This window comes from Sphaeramia orbicularis, chromosome 10 (genome assembly GCF_902148855.1).
Source record: "Sphaeramia orbicularis chromosome 10, fSphaOr1.1, whole genome shotgun sequence".
Lineage (NCBI taxonomy): Eukaryota > Metazoa > Chordata > Actinopteri > Kurtiformes > Apogonidae > Sphaeramia > Sphaeramia orbicularis.
In genome coordinates this window covers 23,530,104-23,548,550 of record NC_043966.1, presented here as the reverse complement: position 1 = coordinate 23,548,550, position 18,447 = coordinate 23,530,104, and the positions used below count along the sequence as shown (strand labels likewise).

Sequence of the window (18,447 nt, the reverse complement as noted above, 5' to 3'; positions counted from 1 at the left end):
GTAATGCAAGCGAGCTGACAGACGCTGCCGGCTCAGGGATGTTCAGCCACCGTTAATGAAAAAGTGGAGCTGCCATCCCTCCTGGTCAGAAAACGCCTGTGAATCTCACTGTTTTGCTGCTGAATGTCAGAAATTTGTGTGTAAAAAAAAAAAAGCTGCAGTGGATTGAACCAATGAGGTGGAAATGCCTCAAATGATTTTTTTAAATAAATAAATGAGCTCCAGCTTTGTATTCTTTTAGTTTCCGACATGCTTCAGGTGCTAATAAGACGCATACCAGGGGGTTGATGAAGACTTCACCACCAGAGGTAAATGGCAGAGCGTCAGCGGCTGGTATTCCTCCAACAAATACATGTAGATCATCTGTCCCACAGCTGAAATACACCCTGACTCTGTGACATGATGAGAGATATAAAAATGCAATCTGGGGAAAGGCCAACTCAATTATGTAGTGTGTTATAGGGGGAAGTGACAGAAATACGACAGCTCGCCACACCTTTGGACCCTGACCTCTTTAGTATAGAAATAACTTGCTGACCTCATTCTGACCTTTGCATTGGAGGTCAATGTATTGAGCTCTGTGAGGACTGGAGATAAATGAGCAAGTGTACCAGTCCCACCGGTGAGGTTTGATGAAATAAATTAGTGAAATGTGTAAGATGGAAGCCTCAAATCTGCAAGCACAGATTCTGGCACATGAAACAGAGGATTAAATCCCAGCACTGTAACACAAAATACAGACACAGATTCTGTAAACAATCAAAAACCTGCAGATAACATCCAGCTTCCCGGTAATACAACCAGTCTGCCTACCTTATCAGCAACACTCAGACCTTGAATCACGCTTACACCTACAATTAAAAGTAGACGACTAACCCCACTGCACAATACAGAAGCATTAATCATACCCCAACACCTCACTTGACTGTCCCAGAGAATGATTTTGGAACCGATTCCTCCTTAGCATCCTCACAAGCTCCTCCACAAAATATCATCCTGGGTGATTTTCAGTTCAGCCAAGTTGCAAATCAAGCACTGCAGCTCCTTCAGTGTGTGTCCAATGTTGTTCTGTCATTCAATGCAGCTGATTTATAAGTCAGCATAATGTGCAGAGGAGGTGTGTGGCTGTTAGCTGTGAGACGGAATAGGGATTTTAGACCAAATGCAATGAAAAATGTTCTTCTGAGTTAAATACGGCATTAAAACAATGGCTCACAAGATAAGGAAGCACCAATTTTAGGCACTTTAACACACAGCCAGTATGAGTGTTTCTTGATTACTATTAATTTAGGGTTTAATATGTAAGATGATATGTATGATGTTACATTAATTCTCCTTAATTACCAGCAGAGACTCCGTCCTCTGCATATATTTTCTGATTTCCCTCCTATTTTTGCTGTGTTTGGGATGTTTCTGTAGATCAACATATAGGCAAAAAGTGTGTGTTGATGAGACTTTATTAAAACATAGGGACTCTAACTGCATGGCTGTCTTTTCTCTATGCCAGTGGTTTTCAACCTCGGGGTCGGGACCCCACGTGGGGTCACCTGAAATTCAAATTTTAGTAATTGATAAAAAATTTTAAAAATTAATAGCTTACTACTAAAAAAATATATGCTGAGTTGAGAGAGACAATCACAATACATAAAAGACATGACAAACTCTGAAGCTGAAACTGAAGCACTGTGGTACTGTTTATCTTTCAAATGTTCATTGTGGTCGGTTTCAGATGCTGCAGCTCTTTCATAATTCATAGTTTGAGTTATTGTTCTTTCAGTATTAATTGTCAGCCTTGTAAATCCAAGCTGGACTGACTGTACATGTCCTGACCAAGGAAAATAAAATTGTCACTTTGTGCAGTAATCTACACCTGGCTTTTCTGTCTTCATCCATAATAATATACATTATATAGACTAAATGTCATCTAAAATTGATGTTTATTTGCAACATAGTATAGCAAACTATTACATCATCAAAAACAAATTAATTTTGTCTGGGGTTGCAAGAAATTTGTGATGTTAAAATGGGGTCATGAGCCAAAAAAGGTTGGGAAACACTTCTCTATGCTTTGCTCTTGTTCAGGTGCAGGTCTGTGAGAAACAACCCAGTGCTACACAGATTTTAGAAATCCTGTGGGAGTTATCACAGAACTGGAACAGAAAAGGAGAGAAAAGTCGACAGGAGCAGATGAGAGTGGGAGCTGTTTAGGCACTTTAACACACAGCCAGTATAAGTATGTCTTGAATACTATTAATTTAGGGTTTAATTCAGTGGTTCCAAACCTTTTTTGGCTCGTGATGCCATTTTAACATCACAAATTTCTGGCGACCCCAGACATTAAAAACTGAGATTTTTTTTTTTTTTGCCAAAATTCCTGTTGTTTTTGATCATGTAATAGTTTGCTATACTATGTTGCAAATAAACGTTGATTTTAGATGACATTTAGTCTATATAATGTATATTATTATGGACGGAGGCAGAAAAGCCAGGTGTAGATTACTGCACAAATTGAGAATTTTATTTTCCTTGGTCAGGACATGTACAGTCAGTCCAGCTTGGATTTACAAGGCTGACAATTAATACTGAACAAACAAGAACTCAAACTATGAATTATGAAAGAGCTGCAGCATCTGAAACTGACCACAATGAACATTTGAAAGATAAACAGTACCACAGTGCTTCAGTTTCAGCCTCAGAGTTTGTCATGTCTTTTATGTATGGGCTATCTGCACAGCCCCACTACTTCCTGAACTTCAGGTGAATCCTTTATTTCCTGTCTGTCATTATTGGACACACTGATTAATCCAGGTGTGTCTGCTACTTCTTGTTGTGGCTACATATTAATTAGGCACACCTTGATTAATCAGTGTGTCCAATAATGAAAGACTGGAAATAAAGGAGCCGCCTGAAGTTCAGGAAGTAGTGGCGCTGTGCATAGAGCCCATGGGATTGTCTCTGTCAACTCACCATATATTTTTTAGTAGTAAGTTGTTTTTTTTTTTGTTTTTGTTTTTGGGTGTGTGTGTGTGTGTGTGTGTGTGTGTGTGTAGGTGTGTGTGGGGGTGTGTGTGTGTGTAGGTGTGTGTGTGTGTGTGTGTGTGTGCGTGTGTGTGTGTGTGTGTGTGTGTGTGTGTGTGTGTGTGTGTGTGTGTGTGTGAATTACTAGAAATTTCAGGCGACCCCATTTGAATTCCAGTCAACCCCACATGGGATCCCGACCCCAAGTTAAAAACACTGGTTTAATATGTAAGATAATATTTATGATGTTACATTAATTCTCCTTAATTACCAGCAGAAACTCTGTCTTCTGCATATATTTTTTGATTTCCATCTTTTTTTTTTGCTGTGTTTGAGATGTTTCTGTTGATCAACATATAGGCAAAAAGGGTGTGTTGATGAGACTTTATTAAACCATAGGGACTCTAATTGCATGGATGTCTTCTCGCTATGCTTTGCTCTTGTTCAGGTGCAGGTCTGTGAGAAACAATACAGTGCCACACAGTTTTTGGGAATCCTGTGGGGGTTATCACAGGACTGGAACAGAAAAGGAAGGAAGAGTCGACAGGAGCAGATGAGAGTGAGAACAGTGCTAATAATGGGTTGGTTTATATACACTGAACAAAAATATAAACGCACCACTTTTGTTTTTGCTCCCATTTTTCATGAGCTGAACTCAAAGATCTAAAACTTTTTCTGTGTACACACAAGGTTTATTTCTCTCAAATATTGTTCACAAATCTGTCTAAATTTGTGTTAGTGAACACTTCTTCTTTGCTGAGATAATCCATCCACCTCACAGGTGTGGCATATCAAGATGCTGATTAGACAGCATGATTTTTGTACAGGTGTGCCTTAGGCTGGCCACAATAAAAGGCCACTCCAAAATGTGCAGTTTTATCACACAGCACAATACCACAGATATCACAAGTTTCGACTGTGCGAGGAAAATGGTAGTCACACCAAATACTGACTGGTTTTCTGACCCCCGTGGACCACCCAATACAGTAAAACTGCACATTTTAGAATGGCCTTTTATTGTGGCCAGCCTAAGTCACACCTGTGCAATAATCCTGCTGTCTAATCAGCATCTTGATATGCCACACCTGTGAGGTGGATGGATTATCTCAGCAAAGGACAAAGGAGAAGTGCTCACTAACACAGATTTAGACAAATTTATGAACAATATTTGAGAGAAATAGGCCTTTTGTGTTCGTAGAAAAAGTTTTAGATCTTTGAGTTCAGCTCATGAAAAATGGGAGCAAAAACAAAAGTGGTGCGTTTATATTTTTGTTCAGTGTACATATATAAATAATAGTGATTTCTAATCTGAAAAACAAATGTGAAATACAGCTGAAAATCACCTCTTTTATGAACAGCGATGAGTCAGATGTGACAGAAAATCATTGCATTGCCCATAATCTACTCCCCCTCCTAAAACACACAGTTAATACAGGAATGGAATGAGATGAGGATCGTTTTTCAAAGACTGGAATAGGACAGGGTTTTATTCATGTATCTTTTTTTTTTCTCAGGTTTGGGACTGGACAGAAGTGTTTTTGTTAGACCAATGGGACGACATGGAAAATCTACTCCTGTAATCACTCCACAGACACAGATATAGAGCTATGAACACCTCTATGTGCATGATGAAGCATGTGCTTTGGTTGTATTCACTCAGAACATCTCCATATATTTATGAAAAGGTGTATTCAAGATTCAAAAAGTTTATTGTCAAATACGCAGCAGAAATACAGCGGCTGTACTGAGTAATGAAATTCTTACTTTGTGAGTTCCCTTCACATGTGAGGTATTTCAGACTTTTTGAAACCATTTTTCAGGGGGTCATTTTTTTTACTACCGGTATGAAAAATCGTAAGGGCGCGATATGAAAAAAAAATGCGATTTTGGTCCAAAATGTTTTTTGCTTAAAAATACTTCTAAACAATCCCAAAGGCATCAATGAGTCACATGTGAGGTATTTCAGACTTTTTGAAACCATTATTCAGGGGGTCATTTTTGACCACCGGTATTAAAAATCGTAAGGGCGCGATATGAAAAAAAAAACGTGATTTTGGTCCTAAATTTTTTTGCTTAAAAATACTTCTAAACAATCCCAAAGGCATCAATGGGTTACATGTAAGGTATTTCAGACTTTCTGAAACCATTTTTCAGGGGATCATTTTTTACTACCGGTATGAAAAATTGTAAGGGCGCGATATGAAAAAAAAACGCGATTTTGGTCCAAAATTTTTTTTTGCTTAAAAATACTTCTAAACAATCCCAAAGGCATCAGTTAGTCACTTGTGAGGTATTTCAGACTTTTTGAAACCATTTTTCAGGGGGTCATTTTTGACCACTGGTATGAAAAATTGTGAGGGCGCGATATGAAAAAAAAAACGCGATTTTGGTCCAAAATTTTTTTTCTTAAAAATACTTCTAAACAATCCCAAAGGCATCAATGAGTCACATGTGAGGTATTTCAGATGTTTTGAAACCATTTTTTAGGGGCTATTTTTCCCTACCGGTATGAAAAATTGTAAGGAAAAAAAACGCGATTTTGGTCCAAAATTTTTTTTGCTTAAAAATACTTCTAAACAATCCCAAAGGCATCAGTGAGTCACATGTGAGGTATTTCAGATGTTTCGAAACCATTTTTTGGGGGCCATTTTTCCCTACCGGTTTGAAAAATCGTAAGGACGCGATATGAAAAAAAAAACGCGATTTTGGTCCAAAATTTTTTTTTGCTTAAAAATACTTCTAAACAATCCCAAAGACATTAATTAGTCACATGTGAGGTATTTCAGACTTTTTGAAACCATTTTTCAGGGAGCCATTTTTCCCTACCGGTATGAAAAATCGTAAGGGCACGATATGAAAAAAAAACGCGATTTTGGTCCAAAATTTTTTTTGCTTTAAAATACTCCTAAACAACCCCAAAGGCATCAATGAGTCACATGTGAGGTATTTCAGATGTTTTGAAACCATTTTTCAGGGGGCTATTTTTCCCTACCAGTATGAAAAATCGTAAGGGCATGATATAAAAAAAAAAGCGATTTTTGTCCATAATTTTTTTTGCTTAAAAATACTTCTAAACAATCCCAAAGGCATTAATTAGTCACATGTGAGATATTTCAGACTTTTTGAAACCATTTTTCAGGGGGCCATTTTTCCCTACCTGTATGAAAAATCGTAAGGGCACGATATGAAAAAAAACACGATTTTGGTCCAAATTTTTTTTTGCTTAAAAATACTTCTAAACAATCCCAAAGGCATCAATTAGTCGCATGTGAGGTATTTCAGACTTTTCAGGGGGTCATTTTTGACCACCGGTATGAACAATCGTAAGGGCGCGATATGAAAAAAAAAAAAAAACGCGATTTTGGTCCAAAATTTTTTTTCTTAAAAATACTTCTAAACAATACCAAAGGCATCAATTAGTCAATCACAACTGAAATAACAACCAAACTAAACTAAAATAACTCTGCGCATGGAAAATAAATAATGTGAATACTACGTACAAAAAGGGTAGAGTGTAGTCAAAAATATAAAATTGTATTATTTGTGCAAAATCCTGTCCCCGTGGTAAAATATTCAGAATGTGCAAACATTGTTCATTTTGTATAAACATGCAAATGATATGTTCAAATATCACAATGTAGCAGGTGCAGCATTGAAATGATGTATATTTAGATGTTAGAGGTCAAATTATTGGGGGCATTGAAACAAGTAATCACAGCATGCATGTTTATATTGTGATTTATCCATCCATCCATCCATCCACACTGTAAAAAATGACTGTATATAAGAATTACCACCAAAAAGTTATAAAAATGCAACATAAAAAACTATAAGTGAAAATACAATGCAAAGTTGTTCATTTGAAAACATTTTTTGTGCTAACCATCAAATTAAATATAGCTGTAGCTTTTACAGGAGTATGTTAACAAAACCCAATTTGTGTGTTGAAATTATGTATTTCTTTTGCTTTGAGAAAATAAAACTAAGTTTAAAAACATTGTGGTGCCATTTAAATTGCAATACCATAATTTTGACATAACAGCTGAGTCTCATACTTAAAAAAAAAAAAAAGTAATAAAAAAGCAAATTTTAGATTTTAAACATGTAAATATCACTGAAATCCAATGTTGAATTCACATGTTTAAAAAGTTAAATCTACATGTTACTCCATAAAAATGTTTATGGTTTGACGTGTTTTTTACAGTATTGTTCTGGTATCCATAGCTGTCAGTTTTTGTCCATAAAAACAATGGGATTTTTTTTTTTTTTTTTACAGTGCATCCATCCATCCATCCATCCGAGCATAACTATGGTAAAACAATGACAATATAATGTTTTATTTCGGTGTTCCGTGGCTTTGTTCTGACCAGTGTAGTTTCCTGTCCTTATTGACTATAGCTCATTTAACCGACCTCACTTTACTCCTCACTCTTCCTCATTCGTTGAACCTGTAGAATGGACCAGCTCTGATGTATATACTTAGAAAATTGCACATACCGTGTTTAATTTCAAAATGATGAATTAACATGGTTTTACGTGACAAAAAGCAAGAGTGTTGGTACACGTGTTTTGTGCTTTAGGTGATGGTGCACTTTGTGGCTAAAATCCTGTAATCAGCATATAAATAGAAGCGCTCCAAGGTTATTCTGAGTGGATGCAACCCATGATGTGACAACAGAGGTGACAGAGTGTGAGTCAAGGGTTTGTTTGTGTTGTATGAACCAGGCTACAGGTCAGCGCTTTACAACAGCTGTGGATGGCTGTAACACTGTGGCACTCTACTGGAAAGGTCAAAGGGGGCCAAAGGCCATGGACACAGTGGGAACACCATCCACTGACATTTACTCTATGTCTAACCCTTGCTCTTCTCACCCCAACATACAGCTGCTGCTCTTGAGTCAGAGTCCTGCATCATTTACACACCAGTAAGAACCACACGTGCCATTTTTGTAATATATGATAATATAAATCCAAAAATTCATCCTTACAAATTCAGGCATGAATGTGTATTTTCTTGTATATTCTATCCATACACTCAATTAACTCTGGTACGTTTGTATAATCCATATGAATGCACCACTACAGGATTCATCATGTGTCATACAAAACAAACAGCTCAATAATTTGTACAAATACAGTAGCACATGTTTGTCTTTAAGGGTAATATTAGTTACCATGTCATAAAATAATGGCTCACACATACAATCATAAATAAAAGGCACAATTTTCCAATTTGTGACAACGTTTTGGTAGGCTGAGTAATAGATTGCATCTCTTATAAAGCCATTCAGTCACTGACACGGTCCTCCCTCAATAACCTCTCTGACCTCCGGCTTGTGAGAGGTCACTTCCTATTGATTTACTCCCTTTGATCCTGTGTTTCAGCTATGGTAGCCCCCATCATAAAACTAACCATACACTTTCTCACATCCACTGAATGCTAATGAGCAGTCAGTTCTCATGATTTAAGGAAAAGCAATACATCGTCTCAAGCTAAACTGAAAGGTTTGGATGTGGATTGCCTGTTTCCTGTTTCATTAAATCAGGATTTTATGCTAGTGACTATCATGGGTTAGATAATAACAACATAAAGGTATAAAATAAAAAATATATATACACATGCTATGTTTTAACCTGTAGTTCAGTGGTTCCCAACTTTTTTTGGCTCGTGACCCTATTTTAACATCACAAATTTCTGGCGACCCCAGACATTCAAAACGGAGACATTTTTTAGCTAAAATTAATTTGTTTTTGGTTCATTTCATTCATTCATTTATTTGTTTTGAGCAGAAGAAAAACTAAACATTTTTATGTGTACAAGGAACTAATATCAGAGCCAATACATTAATAAATAAAGGTGATCAAGACAATATAGCAATTATCATGTACACAAGTAATAACAAAATAAATTCAATATGTATTGCTCAAAAAGGAGTGGGAAGAAGAAAACTTATTAAATACCCACCCCCATCTCACATTTGTACAACATAACACATTACTTTTGCTTCCTTAATGATATAGTAACATCTGTTTAGAGTCCTACTAATGTAAATAACATATATATTTACATATAGTAAACAGATTAGGAAAACTGATGTATATTACACTTGGTAACTGTCTGAATGATAGTCTGCATAACTTATAATACAATATACTTCAACAATAATTACAGACCAACAATGGTAATGGAACTGACACATACCAACATTTTCATGTAACAGTTTGCTATACTATGTTGCAAATAAATGTTAATTTTAGACGACATTTAGGCTATATAATATAATGTATATAATGCACCTTTTTGGTGTCTGCTTCTCAGTTTCTCTTGGAGATGTCTTGGGGGGGCAGGAGGGCAAAGAAATCTTTCCATTCTCTGTTTGGTCTGTTTTTCTGACTATGACTGTGTCCGGGTAGGTTGAAGCGTAGTAACACATGTGGTCACATGATCGGGTCAATCAAGACATGCCTTCTCAGATATTATATCCTGCATTTTATTTGAACTTGATTTTTATAGAAAAACTGTGTGGTGTTTTAATAATAATGAAATATATATTGAATCATTAAAAAAAATGTATTAGTAATTTTTAATTATTTTTGTGAATTACTAGAAATTTCAGGCGACCCCATTTGAATTCCAAGTGACCCCATGTGGGGTCGTGATCCCAAGGTTGAAAAACACTGCTATAGTTTAAGCAGTTCAAAAATTCAGTTTCATATCTATAATGGAATCAAAATAAAAAACAAAACCTCTTGACTATTTCAACATGTTTTCAGTTGTTGTAATGTTAAAAAGCCATGTGACGTTACATTTGAATATAATTTGAGAGAATATAGTTGTAAAATGTTAATGATTTTACTTTGTGAGGCAGAAGCACTCACTGAAACAAGCCACAGAGTGCCATAAACGCCTCACGAAGACTTGAGCAAGTCAAGAAAGTTTAAAAGGAGTCCAGTTTCTTCTAAAAATAGCAACCATATAGATCCTGTAACCCTCAACCCGAAGGTCTTTTTCCTTTGCTGTCACTGAGGGCTGCAGACCTGCGGGGGCCAAGAGATGTGACATAAAACCTCAAAAGATCAGACTGCGATTAGACAGTTTTCTGGGTGAAAGAAGATTATTAATAATTCTCAGAACTATTTGAATCACACTGACCTTAATACTGCAATGAGAGGCCTTTAACTCTGGATTTTGGACATCAGTGATCAGCTTACTTGAAAATTTGGACCTGGGAGATTTTATATTTGTCCAACTCAAGAATGAGGTGTAACTATTAGACTTCTCCAAAAGGTAAGAACCCAATATGCTTTATAAAATGACTGGTGACTGATATAAATCATACCTCAGACCACTAATGCACATCGAAAAGGATTGCACTGAATTAATTTTATAGCCACACAAATCTCTGGACATTATAAAGCTGTTTGCCTTCTACATTAGTCAGTAGTAGAGATGTCAATGTCGGGTGTAAAACTGGAAAAAACCTGTCATGATGGATGGCATTTCCTTGCGTTGAAGCCTTGCGAAGTCATTGACCCTGTTTGTTTACAAATGGAAGACGACACGTTTCCTCACTGTAAGGTTGCAACATAGAAAAGCAGCTCTGAATAATCCCAGCTCACATTTTAACCCATAAGGACCCAGTGTGACTTTTGTGCCAGTTCCCAAATGAATTTTTCTCTCAATTTAACCTTTCCTAAGTGATTTATCATCATTTATTAAAATATTATCCTCTGATATTTGCATTTTTTCCAGTGAAAATTATCTATTTTCTTATGGTTAATCCATTGATCATGTAGTTGTTCATAAAAGCTCTGATTAAACTCAAAGGTTATTGCAGTTTTTTTCAACCTTGGGGTCAGGACCATACATGGAGTCGCCTGAAATTCAAATGGGGTTGCCTAAAATTTCTAGTAATTGATAAGAAAATAAAAATAAAGGCTTCCTAATAAAAAAATATATGGTGAGTTGAGAGAGACAATCCCAAACCATAAAAGACATGACAAACTCTGAAGCTGAAACTGAAGCACTGTGGTACTGTTTATCTTTCAAACATTCATTGTGGTCGGTTTAAGATCCTGCAGCTCTTTCATAATTCCTAGTCTGAGTTATTGTTTGTTCAGTATTAATTGTCAGCCTTGTAAATCCAAGCTGGACTGACTGTACATATCCTGACCAAGGAAAATAAAATTGTCACTTTGTGCAGTAATCTACACCTGGATTTTCTGCCTCCATCCATAATAATATACATTATATTCCCTAAATGTTGTCTAAAATTAATGTTTATTTGGAACATAGTATAGCAAACTATTACATGATCAAAAAAATTTTTAATTTTAGCAACAACAACAACAAAAAAAAAAAAGGTCTCAGTTTTGAATGTCTGGGGTCGCCAGAAATTTGTGATGTTAAAATGGGATCACGAGCCAAAAAAGGTTGGGAATCACTGGGTTATTGTATCAAAACAGAAAAAAAAAGAAGAAAAAGTGACTTTTTCAGTAAAATCTATCATTAACTGAACATAAACCAAGTGTGTCCATCCACTGTCATTGATCTAACTCCATGGGTTTTACAGTGGAATAATGCTGTAGAAGATGATGGTGTTTCCATGGTAACTACAGAGCCTCTGAACATCCAAACGGGTCATATCTGATGACCATGAAAAGATGACAAACTGTATTTTACACCAATTATTTACATGTTTTGATAGAATTAGTGGATCAGCAGTTTATATCAGTAGATGCTTTTGGTCGACGGCGTATGTTTGGGTCTTTAGGGCTTAATTTCAAATTCTGAATCTGAATCAAACTGAAACTGAGCAAAAAACTCGATTGTGCTTTGAATATCCAGATAAAATGCAACAGTTAGAGTTAGATTTTTACCTGAAACTGAATGAAAACACTGACCCGTGACACTACTGTTCTCCAGTGTTATAATTAACATGCGGAGTATGCTTAAGTGTAGATCTTTTTTGACCTACCATGTCCTATTGTGCAAGCAGAAAGAAGAAAAAGTCTTCAGGCATCTATACTGAGAAAAAAAGATAGATTTTTTTTTAATAATAGACTGCTTTAAAAATATGTTGAATATACAGACTAAATAGTTGCATGATAATTAAAAGTGCTTAATGCATGCTACAAATGTGGTAGAAATGCACATTATACCATTGCCTATGGGACTGCCCACAAATCCAGGCCTTTTGGAGTGAAGTAATATGATTTTTCATGCCACAGGTATAAAACGATTAGTAGATGTCAAACTGTGTATCTTTGGTATTTTTCTTGTAAATCATAACCTTAGCAAGACAAACTAATATATGATTACTTTATGTATGCTACAAGCTAAATACACCATGGCCAAATGTTGGAAATCCACAAACAAACCAAGTGTTAGTGACTGGTTTACAGGACTGTCGAACTCTCTAGCACTGGAAAAACTCTTTATGTTAAAGGGTAAATCTCTCATCTTTGACAGTATGTGGAGATCTTTTATGGTGTTTTTAGAGGGGAGGAGAGCATTTGCAAACAAACATACTAATGGTGGTTCTTTGAGCCAGAACAGAGCTGGGTAAGACTGCATTTCAATATGCTGTCCCCTCTGCATGGAATGTCCTGCAAAACAACTTAAATCTATCTGAACTTGTTACCATAGGTGAATTTAAAGCTATTTTAATGAAGCGTGAAATCAATGAGCTTGGTGAATGTAACTGTTTTTAAACTTGCACAAATGATTATTTTGTCACTATCGATTTTATTTTTTTATTATTATGTGTTGATTATGTCTTGTCAGAAAGTGTGTGTTATGCTGCTTTTCTTGGCCAGGTCACTCTTGAAAAAGATATTTGCAGTCTCAGTAAGGTGTTTTTTACCTGATTAAATAAAGGATATATATATTGGAGGCATGTTCTGTGTATGTCCATCAACAAATGAGTGTTGCTTTGTATTTAGTATACATCTGTTTGTCTTTGTTTTGTTCTATTTGAAATGCGTTTAAGTTAACTCTTGGACCATCAGGGACTTTTAAGGATGATTTATGTCTTAGAATATTATGGCATGTTACTGCCCTGCCATGTTTATTTTATTGAAGATGAGCCTTACTGTCATCTGTTTTATTGTTTGTATTATTATTTACTGTATTATTTATTATTAATTATTTGTTGTAGAGGGATTATTTTCTTTGACAATAAATAAATAAATAAATAAATACACTTGTTGAAAAAAAAAGTGCTTAATGCAATTGTGGTCTGATTTTGACCATGTTTTTATGAAGTCAACAGAAAGCGACTTAGACATAGAGAAAAATGCGCAGGCTGTATGTGAATGGGATAACGCAAAGCTCTGCAAAGGCAAGTGAATGAGAGCAACAGCAAGATGGTGTGCACCACGCAGCACGATCTCCTGCTCTAATTCACCACCGACGTCGGGTCTGTGTCTGTGCTCATATACACCGACTGTTCATGGATGGAGCTGCTGGTTTTTCTCCACATCAGTGATACCGAAGTCGAGTAACAAATGTCCACGGTGTGAATCTGTAAAACAGGAGGTGCGCTCTCACGTTGTTGTATCCTGTTGATTCTGTGCGTTCAGAGGAGCACATCTCAGCCTCAGACGAGAAGAACCTGCACTAAATCCACTCGGATGGCATTTCACCCGGGGTTTGTTCACAGATAGGACGGCTCAGTAAGAGGCGTTTTGACTTCTGTTGTTTCTTCTTTTCCAGCCGCTGAATGCGACCGTGTGGAGAAAAAAAAAAAAAAAAAGCAACAACAACAAACCAGCGCTCCATTTCGAAGCTTTTCTCCTTTGTCACAGTAGAGCAGGTCGTGATTTTTTATTTTTTTTTGTATGCAACATAACAGGATTCATGGTGGGAACGTTTCCTTTCATCAATGTGTATTGATGTAGCAGAAAACGTGGAGGAGATAAGGTAGGTAAACGCACGGGTTCCAAACAATTAAACCCTGTGCCAAAGGTAGACGCATATATATCCACTGGTTTCTTAATGTTGATCGGACTCATATGGGCTCTTTGTTGTGTTTGGACATCATCAATAGTTCAGTATATTTCTATTTCGCATAGATCCACTTGATAAACACCTTTGTGCCTTGTAGTTCTCATCTTCTATTGTCTCCTTGTGCTTTTACGCCAAGGGAAAAATGTAATTTGGAGTAATTGCAACCATCTCTTTCCAGAACCCTTATCTCGGCACCTGGAACCTCTGGGAAGGATTTCATTGAGGACAGTCAGCAATTAAAAGGATTTCGATTCTTGCCTAAATCGGGAATTACACATCCAAACTGGGATCTATGAGCGGCAAAGTGGCGAAGCCTAAAGAAGACAAGGATGCTTCCAAGGGTAAGAGGCGAACCATGCCGTGACTGCATTACCCCTATATCACAGGGTTGTTTTTAACGCGACTATGCACCCATTCATTCCCTGCATGGTGCTCAATTCACCTTTGAGGTTACACAGAACAACAGCAGCAAACCGATTGTGAGCCATTCCCAGCACGGTGCATGTGGGTTTTGCTGTTGGAGATCTAAGCAGTTGCTACTGTTAGGCCTATGTACTGCACCATGTGGTGGTTCAGATCACATGCTTTACATGCGCTGACTTGGTGATGGTCAAATAAAGCAAAAAAAAAAAAAAAAAAAAAAAAAAAAAAAGAAACGAAGATCACAGTGTTGACTAGTGGAATATCATACAGAACAAATGTGTTTTTTGAGTCAAAGTATAGGCAGAAATGATGGCAGTGATTTCCTATTGTCGCTGGCATCCTGTTGAAATGTCCCTTTGTGTTTCTCCCTCACGCTTTATCCGCATCCTGAGCCGCAAATTCTCCAAACATCTGTACGACATAAAGCGATGGGGCTTATGACCTATGGCGTAGAAGCAGCCTTTTTTTTTTACCTCGCAGAAAAAGGAAGTAAACTGCCGATCCATTGCCATGGAGACAGAGCGGAGACAGGGTTGCCCGAGAAACCTGGCGGGACTAATCATTGTAACCGCTCCAGCTAGAGTACCGCGGGGATGTGCGCGACACTTTACGCACGGACACACACATTACTGCACCTTTGTCTCGGTCGTCATATTTATATTAACGAAAATAAAAAAGAAAATATTTGTATACGTCAATGAATCTGTTCTTGTTGCATCATAAATGTTTCCAGAACGATTTGTGTCTTCCAAAATCCAACTTTAGAGTGCTTAATCTTTCCTTTGTTGGCTTTATTAGAGAAATTCATGAGTTTTTACTGCCTAAAGATGGTTTTATTGACATTTACAAACCATTGCACAAACACTAGCTCCTTGGCTGTAATATAATATCACTCTGCTCTTACACTGTGGCAGCCTGCCCATTGCAGCCTACCTGTTTATTTACAGTGATTCAATTGGATCCCCTTGTCTTCAGTCCAGTCTTTGTTTAAGGTGCTCACAGGGAATCAATAAGACTAAATGGTTTATTCTGGCAGCTCTGCTAAAACTAATAGCTCAGTCTGTGAATGACAGTAAAGTGATGCGTACAATAATGCTAAAGCACAAAGCACTGATGATGTGCATGCACTTAAGTTTGTTGTGTATTTGTGTTTTTATTTATTTTATTAGTTCATAAATCTATGTAATTATTCTTTTGAATAATTATAGTGAGGTTCATCACTTATTGAGGTCATATATTTACAGATATAGTGCTACCAGAATTATATTTTATGTCTTCACAGTCTACAGAACTGGAATGACTGGTGTTTCATGATTAGAAATTAATTGTAAATATTTAACAGTCTTAATGTGGACTTGGTTTCCTGCCTGAAATCTTTAGGCATGATTCCAACACCATTTACAGTAGATTAATGTTTACTAATGCACAGTAAAATAACAACCACAGACCTAAAATCAAAAGTAATTTGTTTAAGATTATATTTAGGTTATAGTAATGATAATTTTTAATTTTGTTCAAGAAGATATTTGCAATTTTAGACATCCCAAGTACGAACAAACCCTCACATGTAGCAGATGTCAATAGAGATGACCAGCCTGTCTTGTGGGGTTAAATAACACCGTGGAAAACGATGCTCAAAAGAATTGATTTCAAGGTTAACCTCAGCTTTAACTTTCCTTCTTATGTCTCCCTGGAAATCAATGGCATGTGTGAATGGATGACTCATTTAAGCCCTAGGGCGGCACCGTCTCCAAAATCTCTCCGATACATAAAAACATGTGCACTTTATCTGGCAATGTTCAACAAAGCTCAGTCCACACACGGCTGCTTCCTCCAGTTTTAGGGAAAAACGAAAAAAGATGCAGTTCACAGTCTGCCTCACTGACTGGGTCATTTGGTGCCAGCTGCCCTCCATCAGGGACTTGAATGGCACAGGAGCAGGGAATTGCACAGGGAAAATTAGTTCTGACCATGCCAATGTTGGCAACCACCTGTCCCATAAATTATTTCGGGGAAACAGTCCATTAAAGCCGGAACCACCTGCCATCTCCACAACCCTTTTTCTGCAAGCTTTTGGCCTGAAGAAGCTTCTAGCTGCCCTGCTTTTTCTAAAAAAAAAAACAAAAGAAAAAGTGGCACTTCCCATTTATTGCTGATCATTGTTAAGAAAATGAACAACTTCTATCTCAGAATACACTAATATAATCATATAATCATGGCTGTTTAAGTATTGTGTGTATTTTTAAGTCACTTCAGTTACTTTATATGAGGTTTCCTGGAGGTATATACCGGCCTAAGACTGATTAGTCGTTTACCAAGATCCACAAATACATCTGGATGAAATGTGGATGCAGTCAGGACCTCTCTGGGATTTGGACACTGAATCTCACATAGCCCAGTGCATGTTGGGACGGGTTGCAGCTCTAAATAGAACAGATGGGAAAAACAAATATTGATGGACAGAGAAATCAGGAGTTTTGTTCTTCAGTCAAACTATAGGACACATTAAATATCTGTTACTTATAAATATATAAAGAATATAACCCTAAATTACCTGGATGGATTGTTATTCTTCATGAAACTGATGACAGGTGTGTACTTTCTGTTGGCGGTGCTCACTCAGGCTGTGGTTCATCTTGTGGCATTACATGTGTAAACAGAAAGTATGCAGAGTGGCATGCTGTGGGGTCAAAGGACGGGTGTATAGCAGAGATCCGATACCGGCATCAGTGAATCACATTGTGTTAGTTTCCCCCTGTCCTTGTGAAGCTAAGTTGTGTGGACAAACTGACGTGTCAACACATGACGTATATTCTCCCACAACTTTTCCAGAGCCTAGAAACTCAGTGAGATGAACTCTTGTTGTAACATTAAGAGCACAGCATCAATGCAATGTGCGTTAATGATGCAGATTTGTTCCTTTTAACCTGCTTCTTGACAGTAACCCAATATGATGAACAAATCCATATACTGAGATGCACTGTGGGAAATCTTACATTCAAAGCACAGGTGTCAAACACACAGCCTGTGGGCCAAAAGTGGTCGGCCAAAGGGTCCTATCCGGCCCGTGGGATGAATTTATGAAATGCAAAAATTACACTGAAGATATTAACAATCAAGGATGTTAAAATCATTTTAGTTCAGGTTCCACATTCAGACTAATATGAGTCAAACCAGTAAAATACTGTCATAATAATCTATAAATATCGACAACTACGCATTTTTTATCTTCTAGTGTAAAAAAGGAAAGTTTTACAAACTATCCTGTCAAAAAAAATGTGAATAACATGAACAACATGAACTGTCTTAAGAGAAGTAAACACAATTTTAACATCATTTTATTAATGTGTCTCAAGTTTGTTTGTTTTTTTCATTTTTGTGCATGTTTTGTTCTTGTTACTGCTTAATTTGATCACATTTGTTGGCTTTTTGTTATTTTTTTGTTTATTTCTGTTCATTTTGTTCATGTTTCATGACATTTTTGTTCATTTTTTTTGCATGTTTTATTGTTGTTAATCTTTGATTTATACATATTTGTTTTTTTTGTTTTTTTCCTGTTAATTGTGTTCATGTTTTCAAATTTCTGAAAAGTACTGTAAATGGTAATGTGAATATGTAAATGATAAACTGAGACATAATATTGTTCTAATTTCAAGGTTTTTTTGTAGATGTAAACGTTTTATTAATGTAATTTTACTTTGTTCACTCTAAAACACACAGAAAAGCTTAGAGTTGACATTATTTGCATGTTATTATATTATTATTTTACTGGTCCTTCCCACTGGAGGTCATATTGGTCTGAATGGGGCCCCTGAACTAAAATGAGTTTGACAGCCCTGATTTAAACCATAATGATCTCGTATGCTGTTACATATTTCTGCAGATATATTGCAAATCCTGCATTTAGTTGGCCAAGAAATTTGCTTGCGTTTATTTCGCTCACTCAGAATTCATTTCAGCAGAGTGCATTGATAGACTCCTCCCTTGGGTTATGA

At 36.7% G+C, this 18,447-nt stretch overlaps 1 protein-coding gene across 2 annotated transcripts in view; it reads left to right on the top strand.

The window, feature by feature from the left end:
* Positions 1–13,374: 13,374 nt before the first annotated feature.
* fgf13a (fibroblast growth factor 13a) overlaps positions 13,375–18,447 on the top strand; it is a 133,422-nt gene continuing 128,349 nt past the window's right edge. For both annotated transcript variants that reach the window (XM_030145705.1, XM_030145703.1), the window contains exons 1-2: positions 13,375–13,942; positions 14,208–14,370. In XM_030145705.1, coding sequence (XP_030001565.1) covers positions 14,322–14,370 — 49 coding nt within the window. In that variant the 5' untranslated portion in view covers positions 13,375–13,942; positions 14,208–14,321. The remainder of the gene's footprint in view (positions 13,943–14,207; positions 14,371–18,447) is intronic.